The 18,859-nt window shown below is 46.6% G+C and overlaps 1 protein-coding gene across 2 annotated transcripts in view; it reads left to right on the plus strand.

Annotated features, from left to right (window-relative positions):
* The first annotated feature begins 1,179 nt into the window (after positions 1-1,179).
* Positions 1,180-18,859, plus strand: part of Chn2 (chimerin 2) — a 259,262-nt gene continuing 241,582 nt past the window's right edge. The window contains exon 1 of one of the 2 annotated variants that reach the window (XM_087659490.1): positions 1,180-1,653. In XM_087659490.1, coding sequence (XP_087515616.1) covers positions 1,605-1,653 — 49 coding nt within the window. In that variant the 5' untranslated portion in view covers positions 1,180-1,604. 2 annotated transcript variants of the gene reach the window in all.

Genomic DNA, 18,859 nt, shown 5'->3' on the forward strand with positions numbered 1-18,859 from the left:
CATTTAACACTTATTATTCACTGTACACGAGGTCCTCTGCAGATGTGGAGGCCCCCAGGACGTGGCCGCTGTTCCGAGTCACTCCTGATAATTTTCAAATGGACTATGCCCTTCTTAGCCATGTTTTTCAAAATCGTGCTGCTCCCAATGCGAACACTTTCCGTTTTGCTCTATAATGAGAGTACTTTCATTCCTTTAATGTTTGCTTTTTTTCCTTTGATCTAACAATTTCTGTTCAAATTTCACAGTTTTCTGTAGCTTTAGGAATGAAAGAACCGATTACTCTGCTGGGAGCGTGAAACGGATTTTAAAATATATATCTGCATGACATTTCCTTCCAGTGAAATTAATTTAGGTTTAAATACAGGAGAATGGCACAGACCAGCCCCAGTCCCTTTCTCTCATACACCTAGGCAATTCCTTATCCTTAAAGGCTTCAGTTGCACCTGCTGCAGTCTTAGTCTTTTGTGAGGACCCGAACAAGGGGCAGAGGACCACTTTCTTTGTGTAAGACCGATGCCACCTTTGGGATGTCTCTATTTTTATTTTTTTTTAACACCAGTCTCAGAAGCATAGTGGACTTTTGGGGCACGGTCCCTGCCAGTGACTGGAGTACTTCAGTGTAGCCAGATCGGCTCCCTGAGTGGTTTAGGAGACCTACACCAGGGCAGGGACCTTCGATTCCTGACCAACAAAGGACAAATTGTAGGGTGGTGGAAAGGGCGCTTCCCAGCCTCGGTGGCATCCTGGCCTGCTGCCCCGCACCTAATCCTCAGAGACCTCGCCTTCGCCTTCTGGGACCCCCCCCCCCCCCGCACTCCCTCCCCACACTGTGTGGTTGCTCCAGAGCCTAGAGCTTGCTGCCACCTTCCTCCTACAACCCCTCCATCCCCTTCTCTAACTCGGGAAGCAGCGCTGTACACTGCTGCTCGGTCCGCTGCGCGTCCCTGGCGGTTTGCCCAACACCTCGGGGCAGGCTCCGAGTCCTGATGGTCCCCACCCCTTGGTCCTCAGCCTCCCCCAGCAGCCAGGGGTGCTGGAGCTGTCAAGCGGGCAGAGTGGATTCAGCCCGGAGCGCCGGCGTTCCTCTCCTCCTTCCTTTGTGTGCGCGCGCGAGCTGAGTTGGGGAGGAGGGAGAAGGGGGAGGTCGCTGTCTATCTGTCTCCCCCGCCTTTGCCCGGGCCGCTCGAAGTGCGGCGGCGGAGGCTGAATTCTCTAGAGCTGGTGCTGGGAGCCCAGGGGTGCCCAGGTTCCAGTCGCGCGCAGGGAGCGGGCTCGCAGCGGGGACAGCGGGGACGCTGAGAGCGGTGGTCCCATCCTCCTGGCCGGCCGCCTCGGCCTCGCTGCGCCCCTGCCACTCCGACGCCCGTAGCGGAGCGCGCCCAGGCGCCGAGAGGGACAGCGAGCACGAATAAATAGCGGCGGCGGCAGCGCGTCATCTGGCGGAGCAGGAAGTGCAGGCAGAGTCCGGAGGCCGGTGCTTCCCGCGCGTCCCCAGGACTTTGCCATGGGCTGGGGGCCGCGCGGGCTGCGAGCGGCCGGCCGAGGGCAGCGGCGACGCCGCCCGCACCGGGACTGAGCAAGCAGCGACGCGCGGCGCCGAGATGGCAGCGTCCAGCAACTCTAGTCTGTCCGGCTCCTCCGTGTCCTCTGGTGAGTTTCAGCGCGCGGTCGCCTGTGCGGGGATGGAGAGTCTACCTGTGGCCGTCCCGCCCGCTCTAGGAGAGCGTGGCGCGGGGCACCAGCGTCCCCGGGACACTTGTTAAGGTGGTCAGCACCTCCTCGTCTGACCTGTGACAGCGTAGAGGTGGGACTCGGTAGTGTCCTAGGCTTGCGGACCAGGAGTCTGGGGCTCCTGGCGAGCAGTAGCTGCCAGCAGCCTTGCACTTTCTGCACAGCTGGAACGGGGGCAGAAAGCGCCGGGAAGGTGAGGGCACAGCTGAGCTCCGGACCTGTGTATCTTGGCGCCTGCTACCCTGGATACCCAGAGCCAAAGAAGGGTGCAAACCCTAGCTCCTTGCAGACTCGGATTTCTTTGTTTGTTTCAGAAATTAGCTCCTTGGAGACACTCGCTTGGGGCATGGGTTTGAGAGAGCAGCCAGGAGGAAAATGTGTCTTGCTCGTCCTACTAAAGTGGGATAGTGGAATGGAGGTCGAGCCCAGCCTCTCTGACTCCTGGCATGTTTACCCTGTGAGCTGTGTGTGTGTGTGTGTGTGTGTGTGTGTGTGTGTGTGTGTGTGTGTGTGTGTAGACAGAGACAGAGAAACAGAGAGAGAGACAGAGACAGACAGAGAGACTGTGAGACAGACACAGAGAGCATGTGTGTGTGCAGGAGCGAGCGAGGGGGGCTCTAGACGCGTTCTTATCCTACGCTGTAATTTTACTTTCAAGGCTTCCATTTTTTTTCTGTGTTAAATGTGGCTGGGTGAAAAAAAGGGCTTTCAGCTTTTCTATGGTTGATCAGCAGGTCTAATTGAACAGAAAAAAAATGATAATGAATGCAAAGGCATAAGAATCAATGGAGGCAGCCCCTCTGGTTTCTGAACATGACAGGTTTCTAATCAGAATGATGCATTAGGTACAGTTCCCCTACCCCTTTGGTCACTGAAAACTTTAATAAGAAACCCTGAAGGGATGGCTGTTAAGACACACAGTTCTGTTTGACATACAGAACTCAAGGGTCAAAGAAAAGTCTTAAAGTCCTAGTGGGAATGCTCTGTGTATTAATATTGTATGGTGTCCCATTGAATTCTTTTTCTTTATTCTCCAAAAATTAAATTCAGTGTGGAGAAGAGATGCAGCATTGGGCAGGAAGGCAGGCATGAAAGGAACCACAGCTGTGGATGTGTAACTAACCAAATTGTAGACACAAGGTGACTGTGACCAGAGAGTAGTTGTTCTCTTGAATGCTTGCTACATGCTATCTTTTCTTGGTCAGGTTTAGTCCCATGGAAATGACACTTCCTTTAATGAGTGCTGTCAACTAATAAAAACAGCATTGTTAGGTGCCGGGTAGTTTGAGCTGCTGGCAGTAGGGACTGGTGGGCAGAGCAGTCAGCTCTTATTAAGAACAGCAACAAGTTGACCGCCTGTGGTTTTAATTCTGAGAACTCAGCAAATGCTAGGGCTTATTTTTAGTACCCTCAAACCACTGCCACTGCGTTTCAATTCATTTTGGTTGACTAACATTGAATTTAAAATGCAGAGATGCTGCCTTCCTATTAGCACATGTTTCTCCCTCTCCAAAGCCTGCCCACTCCATGAACTGAGGGGATAAAGGTAGCAAGGGGAGGACCGAGGAAGGATGATGATGAGGAGGAAACAGGAGACAGCATCATCTTAGGATTCCCTGGAGGCGTAGGGTACCGATGCTGTGCCATCTGAAATTCTGGATCTTGATACAGCTTAAGAAGCCTAGGTCAGCCCTGGGAAGACTTTGCTGCTCATAGCAGCCAGGATAAGCTTTGGAGGGCGGTGACTGCAGAGAGGACAGCAGGCTTACAATGGCTTTCTCCCCTGTTTTATGGACCCGTCTCTTAATCCTGTTGGAGACTGTGGGAAATTGCATGAAATCTGAAAGGCAAAAGAGTGGACATTGAATCTATTTACCATTGCATGTAAATCAACCTGACCTGTGGGTTTATATGGCCTAGTGCACCAATTCATCAGACACTTTGTCTTGCAAAAATATGGAATCATAGTTCTTTTTAAGCACACTTACCATTGTGTGGCTAATGAATAATTCAGAGGACACAAGCAATTCACACCTGTGAGAGGTGTTGAGCAGAGAAGAATAGAGTCTGTTTCGCAGAGCAGCTGGGTTCTTGCAGGCAAAGGCCAGAGTCTGAGAAAGTAGGGCACTCTGTGAACCCATTAGTCACCAGGCGGAAGGGCCAACTGTGGGCCAGGCTTGGACTTCAAGGCTTAGCAAGGGAGATAATTCTAGCTTTCTTTGTAGCTTCAAACTTCTGAGATCATTGTATTTGAATTCTGGCTCCCCTGCTGGCCAGTGAGGCCTCTTGAGGTGGGTTACTTAAGTTTTTCCTAGCTTCAATTTTCGCATTAAATCAGTATGCTGAGTTTCGGGCCCAGGGTCTAATGCATAAGAGAGCTTGGTGCAGAGGAGAGGCTCAGTGGTTAAGAGAGATTGCTGTTCTTCCCGGAGGACCTGAGTTCAGGCCCAAGTACCCTTGATACATTGAAAGGCTCCCAACAACCTGTAACTCCAGCTCCAGGGCATGCAAGCCCTCTTCTGGCCTCAATAGGCACGCCTACACATGCATGCATGCATACATACATACATACATACATACATTCATACATACATACATACACACACACCTTTAAAACATCTTGCAAACAGATTCACAGTCTTCTTTGAGGGATGAAGGTGTTCAGTGGCTTCAACCTTAGATGATGAAATAAACTCTGCACTCAGTGCACATGAAATCCCTTTCTTCCCTCATACTCTTAGGGTCTATATTGCTGCAAAGAAACACTGTGGCTAAAAAGCAAGTTGGGGAGGAAAGAATTATTTGGTTTATACTTACAGATTGCTATTTATCACCAAAGGAGTCAGAACAGAAAACGCAAACAGGGCAGGAACCTGGAGACAGGAGCTGATGTGATACAAAGACCTCAGAGGAGTGTTGCCTGCTGCTTCGTTCCCTATGGCTTGCTCAGCGTGCTTTCTTCTACAACCCAGGACTACCAGCCCAGGGATGGCACCACTCACAATGGGCCAGGCCTTCCCCCACTGATTGCCAATTGAGAAAATGCCTTACAGCTGGATCTCATGGAGGCATTTCCTCAACTGAGGCTCCTTCCTCTCTGAGGACTCTAGCTTGTGTCAAGTTGACACGATACCAGCCAGTGCATATGCTGAATTTAATCTTGAGTTTTAGCTCCATTAAAGAAACATTTTAGTGAGTGAGCACATTGTAGGTTTCAGATATAGCTCTGAGTGCTTGCATTGAAAAGATTACTCAAGAGTCTCTGAGAAGCAGCAGGAAGGATAGGCAGCCATCTCATAGCCCGTGCCCTACAGTGATACAGTATGTATGTATGTATGTATGTATGTATGTATGTATGTATGTATGTGTGTATGTGTGTATTTATGTATGTAGAGGGGTGTGCAGGGTAAGGAAGTGATGGCTTTAGTCTGGAGTAGCCAGTGGAGTTGACACAAGTGTCGGACATTGATGGATAGTTAGAAGCTTTCTAGAATGTAGGCAAAGAAAGGCATTTCAGGATGACTGAGAACTTAGACCCAGGCTAAGTCTGTAACTTTCCCTTGCTTTTCTTGGGTCCTTGATCCTTTCTCCTGGTAGGTGGGAAACTTCCTGGAGGCTTTGATGACATGATCCTGAAATCAAGGATGAACTTGGACATTGGGGCACTAGTAAAAGAACAGCCAGCTTCTCCAGGGTCCCAGTATGCTGTCAGTCGGTCTCTGAGGACCGGCTGAGAGAATGAAGTTTCCTGGTGGCTGCATGGAGGGAAACTGGTGATTCGCTCAGCAGAAGCTCAAGGTTCTCTAACTTGAATAATCTTCCCTGCTTTTGTTTAACCACATCACCCAAGTGTGTCCTTGTGCCTGTTACCAACTGTCACCTAGCAAAGTCGTCAGGTTAACATTAACTTAAAAATACATTTTTTCGAGAACTCTTTAGAATTTTCCTATGGAGGGTTCAATTATGTGTAAAAGGAATGGGTGAGCCTCTGTTTTAATGATGACCACTGATAATTAAATTCCACAGTTGCCTGGATTGGCAAGAAGGTTTGGTTCCTTCAATTATTTTTAAACCACCCACCAACACACAGAAATCGATATCTTTAAGATTCTAATATTGCCAGGTGTACTTGATTATATCCAGAAATAAACTGGCTGATTTGAAAAAGCTTTCTTAATAATCAAGGGTCATATTTGCTTTTATAATTAAAATAAGAATTTTTTTGCATATCAGCAATGTGATTGCCAAATGGATAATTTCACAGTCAATTAAAAAAAAAAAAAACCGGAACACACAGCTCATACAATGTGATAAACAAATGAGATCTTTCCTAGTAACTGAACAAATTAGAATGTTAAATATTAAAGGGACCTGTATAAGAATTTAACATTTTGAAAACATAAGCATGCGAGATTATTAAAGCGAAGTTGGCCATTTTTACAACAGGAAATAGGTAAAGCTCAGCCTGGTGTACAGCATCTTAACCTTAATTGAAATACTGTTCTTGAATGAATTGAGGTTTTTTTTTTTTTTTGTGGATTCTGCAGAGCAGTGCTGAAGGCAGGGAGGCAGACTGCTGTTGACCCTAGAAGCAGGAATGTTTCTCACTTGTTATTGGGAGGGCGGGTCCAGTGACATACACAGAAAGCCTTACATTCCTAGATGCAGAGGGGACACCTGGACTTTGGCAATTCTGGGAACCACTAACAAGTGTGTAATTGGGAGCTGCATGGATCTAGATTCTACCAGGGAGCCATGACAGAGGCAAACCTGAACAGTGAGAAACCTCTTGTGTCTTGGGCCCCGACCTTTTCTTCTGTAATATTCAGTTACATGGAGAAGACATTGCTTTGCTTTTGAATGACAGCTTCTGGTCGTAGAGAGGATATCTGGCGTGTTGTATGGATCCATCACCTATCAATTAAAAGACCTACAGCCTATAGGAAAGGCTGGAAGAGAAGGCGGGACATCAAGGAGGCAGAAAGAACTCTGGGATAGAGTGAGGTATGGGGGAGTCACCCAGGAAGATGTGACGATATGGTCACAGGGTGCCTGAGCACAGGTCACGAGCCATGTTACAGAATGTAGATTAAAATAGGTGAGTTTTTTGTTATGATCTAGTCAGAAAAAAAAAGTTTAGCTATGTGGTCAAGGAATTTGTAAATATATATATTGAGTCTTATTTCTGGGAGCACGGAGCTGGGAGAACCAGACCTAACTTTTATAGTTGGAAACTAAACATCACAGTTATCAGTGTTAGCAGGAAGTTATCTGTTTTATTTAAGCCCACGTGCACAAAAATATGGAATTAAAAGTCACTGTTAAAAATTGCAAAAGCCAAGATTAATGCTGCAGGAGAAGGTGCTCTCTCCCATGAAGTCTGTCTGCTTTCCTGGAGGCCTTGCCACATCTAAATGAACTTAATTAGCACCGCTGCCCAATTGTAGTGACTCGAACGAGCCCAGTAGGACCATCTTCTTACACGAGTATATCTGCTATGGACTTCATCCTAAGACCCAAGGGCACAGGTTGATGGACTGGTCACCAGCCCTGACGATGGTAGGAGATGGAGACAGAGCCTACCCTACTGAGTTGAGGGCTGTCTCATTCCCTTCAGCCCACCAAGAGGTGAACAGTTCTCCTCAGCCGCCTATTTCCTGCCATAAGGTTCTGCTGCACAGCAGACCCAAAACCTGACCACAGGTTGAAGCCTTGGAGACCATCTTGCCACTCTTAAGGATCCCGAGAGTATTTTGTCACAGCAGCAGAAGACAGTCCTGAGGAGGCAGCTTTCTAGTATTTAACAGGGGCCACACCGGGTTGTGTGTTTTGCCCAGGTACCTCTTGCCCCCACTAAGCTCCCTGAATTGGGTTGGTGACTCTGTCCTTCATTTGACTTTTGAGGGATAGAAACATCAAGTGTTTCCCAAGACCAGCCTGAGTGTGGTCTAACTGGACAATGTGGACTCCTAACTGCTATCCGGGGCCTGGCCTCAGTGTTAGCCTCTACTGAGGACTGTCTGCTGCTCAGCAGGGACTCCTGTTGTTCCTACACCGTGGTAACAACAACCGGACATTCAGTTGGAAAAGATGCACAGTGTTGTACCGGCATGTTTGGGGAAAGAATTTCCTGCTGAAAGACCAGCATTCCTGCCAAGATGTGTACAAAGAAAGAAAAAGCAGTCCTAGCATCAGGTTGGCAAGTGACTGATAACATTCACCCATCGTTTTAGGAGTGTGTTTGCATTTCCTAGCTTCTAACATGGCTTCCCATATGCATTCTGCTTCTTACCTTCCTTCTCTGCCTGCCTGCCTGTCTTGTCTTCCTTCCTTCCTCCTTCCTTCCTTCCTTCCTTCCTTCTTCCTCTTTCTCTTCCCACATGTTTGTCATGTTTGTTTGGACATATTTTCACAAATCCCACCTTTGGTTTACCTTGCCTTCAATGTTGTCTAAATTCCCTGGTATCTTCTACCTTTCCTTCCACGGCCACGGAGACGAGAAAGCTGGCTTTATCTTTCACAGGGATTTACACCAGAGTGAATGCTTGTGCCTCAGTGCATGTTGGTGGGTGGCACAGAACAGGACTGTGTGCCTCCGAGTGACTAGCAGGAGTTTATTCAACTTGGCCATGGCAAGAGGGAGCCAGCCTCTGTTAGGACTGTACTAGCCTCACAGGCAGTTAGCAATGCCAGGGACTCCTGTTACTGTCCCCAGGTGTGGGGGAAGGGTTGGGAAGATTGGGGTGTGGTGGGGTCTGAGACTGATGGCCTAGCATGTGACCCTTGACATATCAGAGTACTTCTTGCTAGGGCTTCAGTGAGAGCTCACCAGCTCCTTATACAAATAGCCAGCTTTCGTCCTCACATGCAGTCACCCTGCACAATGGGTGCTGTTCTATGAATTCAGTCACCTGATATGATTTAGTTGCAACACTGCCTTGTTTCAACAGGTAGCCTGTCAGTCAACCAGCCTCACCCCTGTTGCAATATGGTATCACTGACATAAATTATTAATTTAAAACAACCAGTGTTTCTAATCCTCCTTTGTCTGCTTATAAATGTGAGCTGAGCAGGTTGGTGTACAGAGGAACTTGGGGTTTGTTTAGCAGATCCTGACCTCTGCACCTGTGATGATCAAGGTCCAGAGAACTCAGGACTATCTGTCCAGTGCGAATCAGTGAGGTCACAATGGGGATGACTGCTCTCCAGAGTTCTAATTCCCACACACCAACTCTCTGTTCTTCTTCCTGGCTCAAGCCGACGAGTAGTATCAACTGTAGAGAATTTATTGAAGACTTTTTTTTCCCTACCTGGCTTCATGGATGAAGTTCTGCTCAGTTATGATGTGGTACTTCAGAGAGGAAGACATACAGTCCTTTGTGTTTCAAATGGGCTCTGAATGCCCGGGAGACACCAAGACTCGAGTGAGCCCAGCCTGCTATGCTACAGCTCTGTAAAGAGCTACCTTAACTGGAGTGGCCATTAGCCACAGACGGCTACGTCTATTTACGCTTGAACAAATGTAGTTCCTCAGCTCCGCTGGAACATCTGAGTGCTCGAAAGCACACTCCTCCAGTGGCTACTAAGTCGGACTGCACATTGTGGGGGAAATCCTTTAGGATGACATGGGTGTTCATAGTCCTCAGACAGAGGGCTAAGGAACCAGCCAAGGACAGAGAATTCCATCGTATGCCATCCCCTGATGCTTTAGGTTTTGCTAGTTAACTTTGCAAACTGACTTTTACTAGAGCAGTTTCTTCATAACTGAGGGAATCTGTGGAGCGATGGCTGAGGGGATGATAAAGGAGAGAATAATTAAAATGTCTGTGATCTCGTCTCCTTTTAATCTTGAAGTTTGATTCAAGTTTCTTACCAACAAGAGTCTGTTGTTTCCTAACTGGTAACTTGATTTCTTTTTGAAAAAGGCTCCACAGTGAGCTTTAATTTCAGCCTCCAAGAAAACAAATGCCTATGCCTAGAAATGCCTGGGTCTCTCAGTTGTATCTCTTCTAAAGCACCATCAAGAAAGGAGGAAAGTTCTGACTCTGTGGACTGAGGTTACCAACTGCATATCCGAGCCGTTATCTGAAAGCCTTTTGAGCAGCCTGCCTATCGGCAAACTCTTTGCCTAGAACCGTTCTCCTCCTGCATCAGGCCCACACGCAAATGAATTGGGAATGTTAAAAAAAAAAAAAAAGATCAGTTTAGCTTTTGGAATGTTAAGTTCACATACTTTGGAGGAAGTGCCTACAGAGAAGATACAGGAACATGAGAGTTCCTCAGTAAAGGAAGGTTTACTCCTTGAACGTCTGTTACCACCTTCAGGTACAACAGAAGTGGAGAGGTGGACAGTGTCCTGTCAACAGCTGTCAGAAAGACCACTGGATTCTGAAAGTAATAACCTGAAGGATTGTGATGTTCACAGCCTGTTCTTTTCCTCCATGAGTTCAGACCCTGGCTGTAGGCTCTGTGATTCACAGGCTCACTGGGGAGGTGATCTTACGCAATTCTCTTCTTGTTGGAGGCCTGGTTCCTTGGTTTTGTGCTGCCCGTAATTGGCCTTTATAGTTTCCCTGTACTGTTTCAAGGGAATGAAACCCAGAGCTTCCTTATTGTTTCAGACAGTGCCATGCTAGCAATGTAAAGTGCTTTCCCTTGAAGTGCTCATGTTCGGATAAGAAGTGAGAAGGACATGGCTTCAGGAGTCAGTCTCTTGCTGTGTCTTACCTTCAAGAGTGTCCGCCTGTTCCATATGGAAACACATGTGGCTGGGGCTCATTAAATCACGGCCAGTCCCTGAATTATTGATGATTAAAAGCATCCTGGGGGGGGGGGTAAAAGGTTTATTTCATTTTACAACTTTCAGGTCACAACGAGCGAAGGAGGGAGTGGAAGACGAGAGCCTGGGGGTAGGGACTGATGCGGAAGCCGTGGAGGAATGCTGCTTTCTTACATTAGCTTGTTCCTCACAGCTTGCCCAGCCTGCTTCCTCATACAGCCCGGCTCACCTGCCCAGGGTTGGTACCACCAACGTGAGCTGGGCCCTCTCATGTCAATCCCTAATCAAGAAAATCCCTCGCAAGCTTGCTTTATAAGCCAGTCTTTATATTTTTTAAATTGAAAACAGATTATATGATATGTTTTATCATATAATATATTTTGTATGATATATTTTGATCATCTGCCCTCCCCCATCCCAACTCCTCCCAGCCACCCCACCCACTTAACTTTATGTTCCCAAAACAAAACAAAATGAAAACCAAAAATAAAACAAAACAAAAAAACCCAAGAAACAGAAACAACCGAACAAACTTACAAAATGGAAAATCAAAACAAACAAAAGATCAATTAAGGTGAAATGTGCCAAAACAAAGCAAAATGAAACAAAAGAGTTCACAAAACCATCATTGAGTTCATTTTGTGTTGGCCAACTACTACTAGCTTTGGGCCTGCCCAGCAGGGTGGTTGATACTCCCAGTGACACTCCATTGGAGAAAAATGATTTTCCCTTTTCCTGTAAGTGCCGGTTGTAGATAGCTTCTTAGTTGGGAGTGGGATCTCGCGTCTACTTCCTACAGTCAATGCTGGAACCCCATCAGGCTTGAACCTGTGCAGATCTTGTGCACGCTGCCACAGTTTCTGTGAGTTTATAAGTGCCTCAGTCCTGTTGTGTCTTAAAGCCTTCTATAGAATCTAGTCTTAGAGAGGCATTTTCTCAACTGAGAATTTCTCTTCCCAAATGACTCTAGCCTGTGTCAAGTTAACATAAAACTAGCCAATATGTGTTTAAAGACAGTATAACAGAAACAAACGAAAATGACCTTATTAACCTTTAAAAATACTAACTATATGCTGAAATTATGATAGCTAGATAATAAAATATACTTTAAAATTAACTTCGCTTGATTTTAAATGTTAGTGTGACTCCTAGGGCATTTAATATTGCATCCGTGGCTCACAGAGTATCCGCAGCAGACAGAACTGGTCTGGGTGGCTCCAATGAGCAAGCCTGCTCTAGCCTTTGCCACACAGACTGCCAAGCACAACCTGCTGATGCACACCCAGCGTCTCCTGCTGTGTGCTTTCCAGAACTGTCCAGGAAGATAACTGAGCTCATATTCTGAAGTCCTGATTTTAGACTTGAGGTGTCATTAGTTATTCTTGAATCTGTACATAGGGTTTGAACTGAAGTGCCATGCAGAGAGCAGGTTGGGGCCCGCTTGCATAGAAGGGTTTTGCCTTTTCTATTGTTTTGTTTTAGCGGCACTGAAATTCCAGATTTTACACGGCTATGTGTTAGTTTTGTGTAACCCTTTCAAAGAAAGTCTACAGTGTTCCGAAGTTGTAGGAGATGCTGGAGAGCCAAGGGGCCTGCCTTAGTCAGGGTTTCTATTCCTGCACACAATAGCATGACCAAGAAGCAAGTTGGGGAGGAAAGGGTTTATTCAGCTTACACTTCCACATTGCTGTTCATCACCAAAGGAAGTCAGGACTGGAACTCAAGCAGGTCAGGAAGCAGGAGCTGATGCACAGGCCATGGAGGGATGTTACTTACTGGCTTGCTTCCCCTGGCTTGCTCAGCTTGCTCTCCTATAGAACCCAAGAGTACCAGCCCAGGGACAGCACCACCCACAATGAACTGGTTTCCCCACCCCCTGCCCTTGATCATAAATTGAGAAAATACCTTACAGCTGGGTCTCATGGAGGCATTTCCTCAAGGGAGGCTCCTTTCTCTGTGATGACTCCAGCTTGTGTCAAGTTGACACACAAAACCAGCCAGTATAGGGCCTCTCTCTGCCTGTGTACAAAACACTCCTCTGATACTCTGAACTGAGGCATCTTGCTGTCAATCTGTGTGTGTGTGTGTGTGTGTGTGTGTGTGTGTCTGTCTGTCTGTCTGTCTGTCTGTCTGTGTCTACACAGAGAGTGGAAGTAGATAAGCTTTCAAACAAAAGTTATTTCTAACCAAATTTATATTGCATATAAGTTAATACCAAAGGAAATGAAAAGTCAAGCCTAGCATTACTTTTCGTAATGAAAAAATTCACTTGGGATTATGCTAATGATATGTAGATATTAATACACACAATACCACCGCCTAATATTGATTTAAGTTGTTCATTCAAATTCACTTTATTATAGAAAAATTAGCCATTTTGCTTTATAGTGCTGGCCCCACAGATAGCCTTGGAAACATTAAAAGTGTGTTTATTATTTACTGGTTTGCCTGCACAGAGGGCGATGTTAGTGGCTCCCACAAGCATGTGCCCTTTGACTTACGAGCTTCTGGTTGGGGCCCTCCTTGGCTTATATCCCTTTCCCTTTATGGCTCCCCCCGTCGTGATCAGTGTCTAGGTTGAAGCTACTCAGCGACCAAGGAAGCTCATTTTCTACGAACGACATTACTGTGCCCTAGGACTGAACTTTGGCCACACAAGGGCCCCCAGTGCTGGTTTGCCACAGCCAAACTAAACTACATGCCTTGCTTCTCCACAAATGTAAATTCTTCCTTTGGTGGGGGGAACGAAATCAATGGACAGGGACTTTGCAACGTCTGCTGAAATAATTACTATCAGATTATGGCTGGGAACCACCCCAACAAGTGCTCAACAAGCACACATGTGAGACAAGAGGACGTTTGAACGCCACTTGCCTTAAGAAACTTGCCGACGACCAGTCGTGTTTAGCTTTGCCTTGTACTGCACGGGCAGAGTGTTCTGTAACAGTGCACAGCAGCCTTTCTGGGAGGAGATGCCCGGCAGCATCTCCCTTTCATGAAGAGCGGAGTGTAAATCTGTCAGTCAGAGGCTCCCGCAGATGTGTCTGACTCCAGCTGGAGTTTAAGCTACATTTCTTCACAGTAACTGAAGCCCGTCTGTTTGTTACCCATGCAGCACACAGCTCTTCTGTGCTTTGCAGTGAACTCTCTGAACCTTGTTCCTAACGCCCAGTTCTTGGGGTTTGTAAGCAAAGGTGTGTGTGTTTGAGCCTCACAAAGTTGATAAGGTTTCACTAGTAGCACTGGGCTCTGTTGTCCTGGACTGCTGCAGTTTCCAGTGTATTGTCTGTACAATGGGCTGCCAAGATTGGGAGAACCAAATCTGTGTCTCTGAAAGAGATCTGAAAATTCATAGGAAAAAAAACCTTCAAATCTCTGCTCTCAAGATATTCACATTCTAGAAAGAGGCCCTACAGGCTCTCTTCCTGGGTGAGGAGGAATCACTCAGCCCAGGATCTGCTTGCTGTCTGTGCACACTCTTAATACACAAACCAGCTCTTCTTCAAGAGGCTTTCACGTTTTTGGCATGTAACGGGACCAAGTCAGCCAGTGTGCACCCAGCATTGCCAGTGCCATTTTAAATTAGCTTAGATGGTCATAAGGGAGTTCTAAGGGCTGCCACTGTTTACCCTTTCCTACCCACAGACTTGGCTCCTTTAAAAGAAAAAAAGAAACTTCTATGTCATGTGCAGTGCAGATTCTCCTCAATTTAAAATGAGTTGCATCCAAATAAGCACATTGCGAGTGTAAAATATTGTAAATTCTCGAAAGCATGAAGTCTTAGTTAGGACTTCTATTGCTGTGAAGGGACACCATGACCAAAGCATCCCTCATAAAGGAAAGCATTTAATTGGGGCTGACTTATACTTCCGAGGTTCAGTCCATTGTCATCATGGCAGGAAGCATGACACCATGTGGGCAGACATGGTGCTGGAGAAGAGGCCCAGGAGCCCAGAGTACTACATCTGGATCAGCAGGCAGCAGGAAAAGGAATGACACTGGGCCTTGTTTGAGCTTCTGAAACTTCAAAGCCCACCTCCAAGGACACTTCCTCCAACAAACCACACCTTTTAATAGTGCCAGCCCTAAGAGCCTATGAGGGCAGTTGTCTTTACCACACATGAGATACATATAACTTACCCGAGCGTCAGAGCTTAGCAACACAGCATACTGTAGTTCTGGTTTCTACAGGACTCCGTCCTGTGACCACATACTGAGATGCTGCCTGTCTCCTTGGCTGATTAGGGCTTGTTGCTTGGTGCCCAACATTGATGGAGACTTTCTTCCTCACAGGAAAAATATCAAAGTTTGAAGTATATATCGTCTACTGAATATGCATCACTTTCATAGCGTCATAAAGTCAAACAGTTGCCCCTAGAGAACTGTCTGTGTGCGAAGGAATTTTTCCAGTAGAAACTACATGCTGAGAAGTTTATAATACAATGGCCCCGAAGTCACCACACAACTTAGGAGCACTATCTTGCCTCAATCTTCCCAGTGTTCTCCCTCCTTCCTCTGTCTTCTTCTGGTCCCTCCTGATAAAGTTCACAACTCTGAATTTTTGCTTGTTTCTTGAGCACTAACGCTGAAGTTTTGAGTAGTGTCTGCCTTACCGGAACTCGGTATCCATGTGTGAGGAGCATGGGTATTTATGTGTCAGGCAGCCTGTCACAGTGTCACGGGGCTGCCCTGGTGCCAGTTGTATAAGAACTAGCTACCCTTTCCAATTGGCTCATGCTTCAGTGGTTTTCAGAAAAACTAGTTTCCTTTAAATTCATAATACACAAGTGTAACTAGCAGTGTACAAAGTCATACTTTGTATCCATAGACTCCCAAGAAAATCAAAGCGCCTTTTCTGAACCAGGACTTCAGAACTTGATTTGCAGTTCACATGCCCCTTGTAGCAGTGAATAGTGGGCACTTAGGAAATGTAAGTACAGAGTTCAGGAAGTGCAAATACAGAGATGTAATTCACATGCTGCAAGATGAGCCTGAGAAACGTTCGCTAAGGGAAGCCATTCACAAAGCGCTGTATGCTGTTTGATGCCACTGCTATAGAACATTCAGGAGAGAAAAGTCATAGACTCAGAAGTGGATTCCTTGTTGCTGAACTTTGGGAAGGAAAGTGAGCCACTGCTCATAGCTAGGAGTTGGCCTTTCGGGACACTGAAGGTATTTAAATTTGACTGTGGTAATGGTTGCCGAGGCCTGTGAATACTTGGTGCCCATCAATGTTGGGCACCAAGCCACAACCCCTTATCAGCCAAGGAGCCAGGCAGCATCTCAGCCATATGATCACAAAATGGAGGCAGGACATCATCTCAGCCATGTGGTCAAGGAGTCCCGCATTCTTTAGCAAATGAACTGTGTAGTATCTGTTAATTGTATCCCATTAAAGCCATCACTTTTTAAATGCCAAAAATTAGTGTAATGAAAGTGAGGGCCAGTCATGGTGGTGCATTCTTTTAATCCCAGCACTTGGGAGGCACAGCCTGCTGCATCTTTGTGAGTTCGAGATCAGCCTGGTCTACAAAGGAGATCCTATGTCAAAAAAACAACAGTAACAAAGCCCAAACCAAAACAACAACAAAACAAGAGGCAAAAAGGTTCATGAGGTAAACCTATAGAAAAAAATATCCACAGGACAGATCCGTTCTGGACAGGATGCTAGTAACCACAGGAGGCATTCGCTCCCACACCATTGATTACTTACAGGTCTCAGAGTGACGCTCCTTCCCTCCCTCCTTTCTTCCTTCCTTCCTTCCCTTCGTCCTTTCCCACTCCCCTTTCCCTACTTCCTTTTTTCCTCCCTCTCTCCTTCTCTTCTTTGTGGTACTGGGGTCCAACTTGGGTTCCCTGCATCTTAGGCATTTACTCTACCTCTGAGCTTTCGAGATTATGTCTTACCAAGTGGTCCAGACTGACCATGAGCTTACAATACTGTCTTGCTCTCCAGAGTAGCTCAGATTTCAACTTGCAGGCCAGTCTGTGGCCTTATATCCCATTTATTTCCACATCCGTTTTTACTCTCTAGCCAGTTGCTCATCTCCTGAGACTAGGCCATGGAGCCTGGTTACTGAGCCTCCACTGGACAAATGCCTCCCACCTCTTCTGGTGTCCCCTAATGACAAGGGCATTCTCCCTCTCACAGAAGAATGAGGAGAACAGCAGGTATTTTCCCACTGTTGGACAAGCAATTAACATGTCTTTTCGCGACTAGTTAATTAGATTTTCCAAGCTTTCCAAACCCTGGACACCAGAGCCGCGTGTCCCCCAGTGCCATTGATAGCCTGGTTACTAATACCGCTGTGCACCTGCCGCTCCTGCTCTCACAAGAAGGCTATCTGGATAGACTCCCCTAAGCATACCTCCTTGTCTCTGTAGATGTTCCTAAGGAGATCCTCAGCTGCCTTTTTTGTTATTTCTCATCAAAGGGCCGGTACCCTTTGATCATGTAAGATCACAGTATCACACAGTAAATACTTTCTTAGAAAGACTAAAATGTTACACAGGAATAGCTTTCTTGGATGTGTTGATAGTGTTGGCTTTTATCCTGAACAAGCCAAGAAAAATGTGTTTGATCCAGTCACACCTAAAATATGTATCAGCACAAACAGGGGCCTTTCTGGAGTCACTCAATTTAGAGTGCTGGCTCCAGTGAACGGGCATCTTTCAGGCACCTGCTGCTTTCCAGTAGCGGCTCGCAGAGAGGCTCTCCTCTTACCTCTGCTGTGGACACGGTCAGTTGGTCAGAGCAAGGGCTGTGCTCTGGAGCTGATGGAGGTTAGGCCTCCTTCTCTGACATTGATAGGTGTCAATGTCAGCTCCTAGAGCTAGACTTGAACATCTTTGTCAGTCCTTTTCTGAAGTTCTCATGGGAGTGTGTTCCTCACATCCAGAAAGGGAAGTGAGAATGGGACAGAGTGGAGCTGTTCTGTGTTCTCCTCAGGGTGGATTCTGGCTGCCATCTCTGAATCCCCTAGGACAACAGCAGCATACCTGTGACAAAGGACAATGTTCTGTGTGGGCCTCTGCAGCTGCCCTGACACCCAACCCTGTAGGTCCTTCTCCTTCCTTAGCCACATGTTGAGCTCTCTCTTACCAAAGAATCCCTGGACCTGCTGCTCACTCACGGCCCAAGTTCATTTCAGGAGAACAACAGCGTGTGCAAAGCACGCACGGCCCTTCTTGACCAGAGTCTATCATATGGGATAGAACACCGCACCTCCAATATCATGCAGTTCTGTGCACTGTGACCTCCCATTGTATCAGCTTCTCTCTAATTCATCCCTTCCTCTTCCTCACGGGAGAGCTTTTTTTTTTTTTAGACTTACTCTGGTGTCAAGATGGCATCAGTCTTGAAATCATATCTAGACACACACCTCCAGCTCTATGAAAAATAAGAAAACTCCACAAGCATTGGTACCTACAACAGGTCTTCCTTCTCCTCATTAACTACAGTGTTGTCACATGCTCGGCTCTAAACCCATCATAGACAAGGAAGCAGGCTTTCCAGGATGCTCTTCATCCTGTCAAAACCTCTTTCTGGGGTAAGAATGAGCCAGCGTCTTCAGAGGGGTCAGACAGAAGAGGGTTCTGTTAAGAAAATGGGAACCAAGAAGTCTTTGACAGGCATCTCAGAGGAGAGAGCATGACATCCCATAGTTGAGGAGGAAGAGTTCCAGGCATGCACTCGGTGTTAATGCCACTGCCTGAGAAACTGCTTTGTACTGTCCAGATCTATACCTTGCACAGAACCACTTTTTCTTGTTAATGCTGGGTGGTACATCCCTTAGCCCATGGCTCTGCAAAACATAGACTCATTGATGGGGAATGTGGTCAGACCCTTTTACTTGCAATGAAAAAATGGGACTGTGAGGGTTAAAAGTTTTGATTCTTGACAGACCAGCACCCCAGGCTTGATATACACTGGGACTGTATTATTAGTACGTCATGGGATAATAGTAGATGAATCAACCTCTCCTGGTTGCTATGGCAAAGTTTTTTTTTTTTTTGGCTTTCATTTATGAAAAACGGTGATCATTAGCAGCTCTTTGTTTTTAAAATAGAGATTCCTACAAATCGGCTGGGGCTCTCCTGGAAGAGGTGATTGGCACCTAACTGCACAAAGGCTTTCAGGTGACTTTATAAAGCAAAGAGGACAGACAGAAGGCTTGAGGGAGCCTTCCCTCATTTTTAGGGCAGTCCCGGCTAGTTGGAGAGTCAGTCACATGACTCAAGTCTCCGCTAGTTTTAGCTCGGCATTTACTTTTTGTGTACCCCGAGGCACACGACTGACAGCACCACTTTGTAACTTGGATGCTCTGTTGGTGAAGTGATTAGGTC

This window comes from Rattus norvegicus, chromosome 4 (genome assembly GCF_021556685.1).
Source record: "Rattus norvegicus strain SHRSP/BbbUtx chromosome 4, alternate assembly SHRSP_T2T, whole genome shotgun sequence".
NCBI classification, from domain to species: Eukaryota; Metazoa; Chordata; class Mammalia; order Rodentia; family Muridae; genus Rattus; species Rattus norvegicus.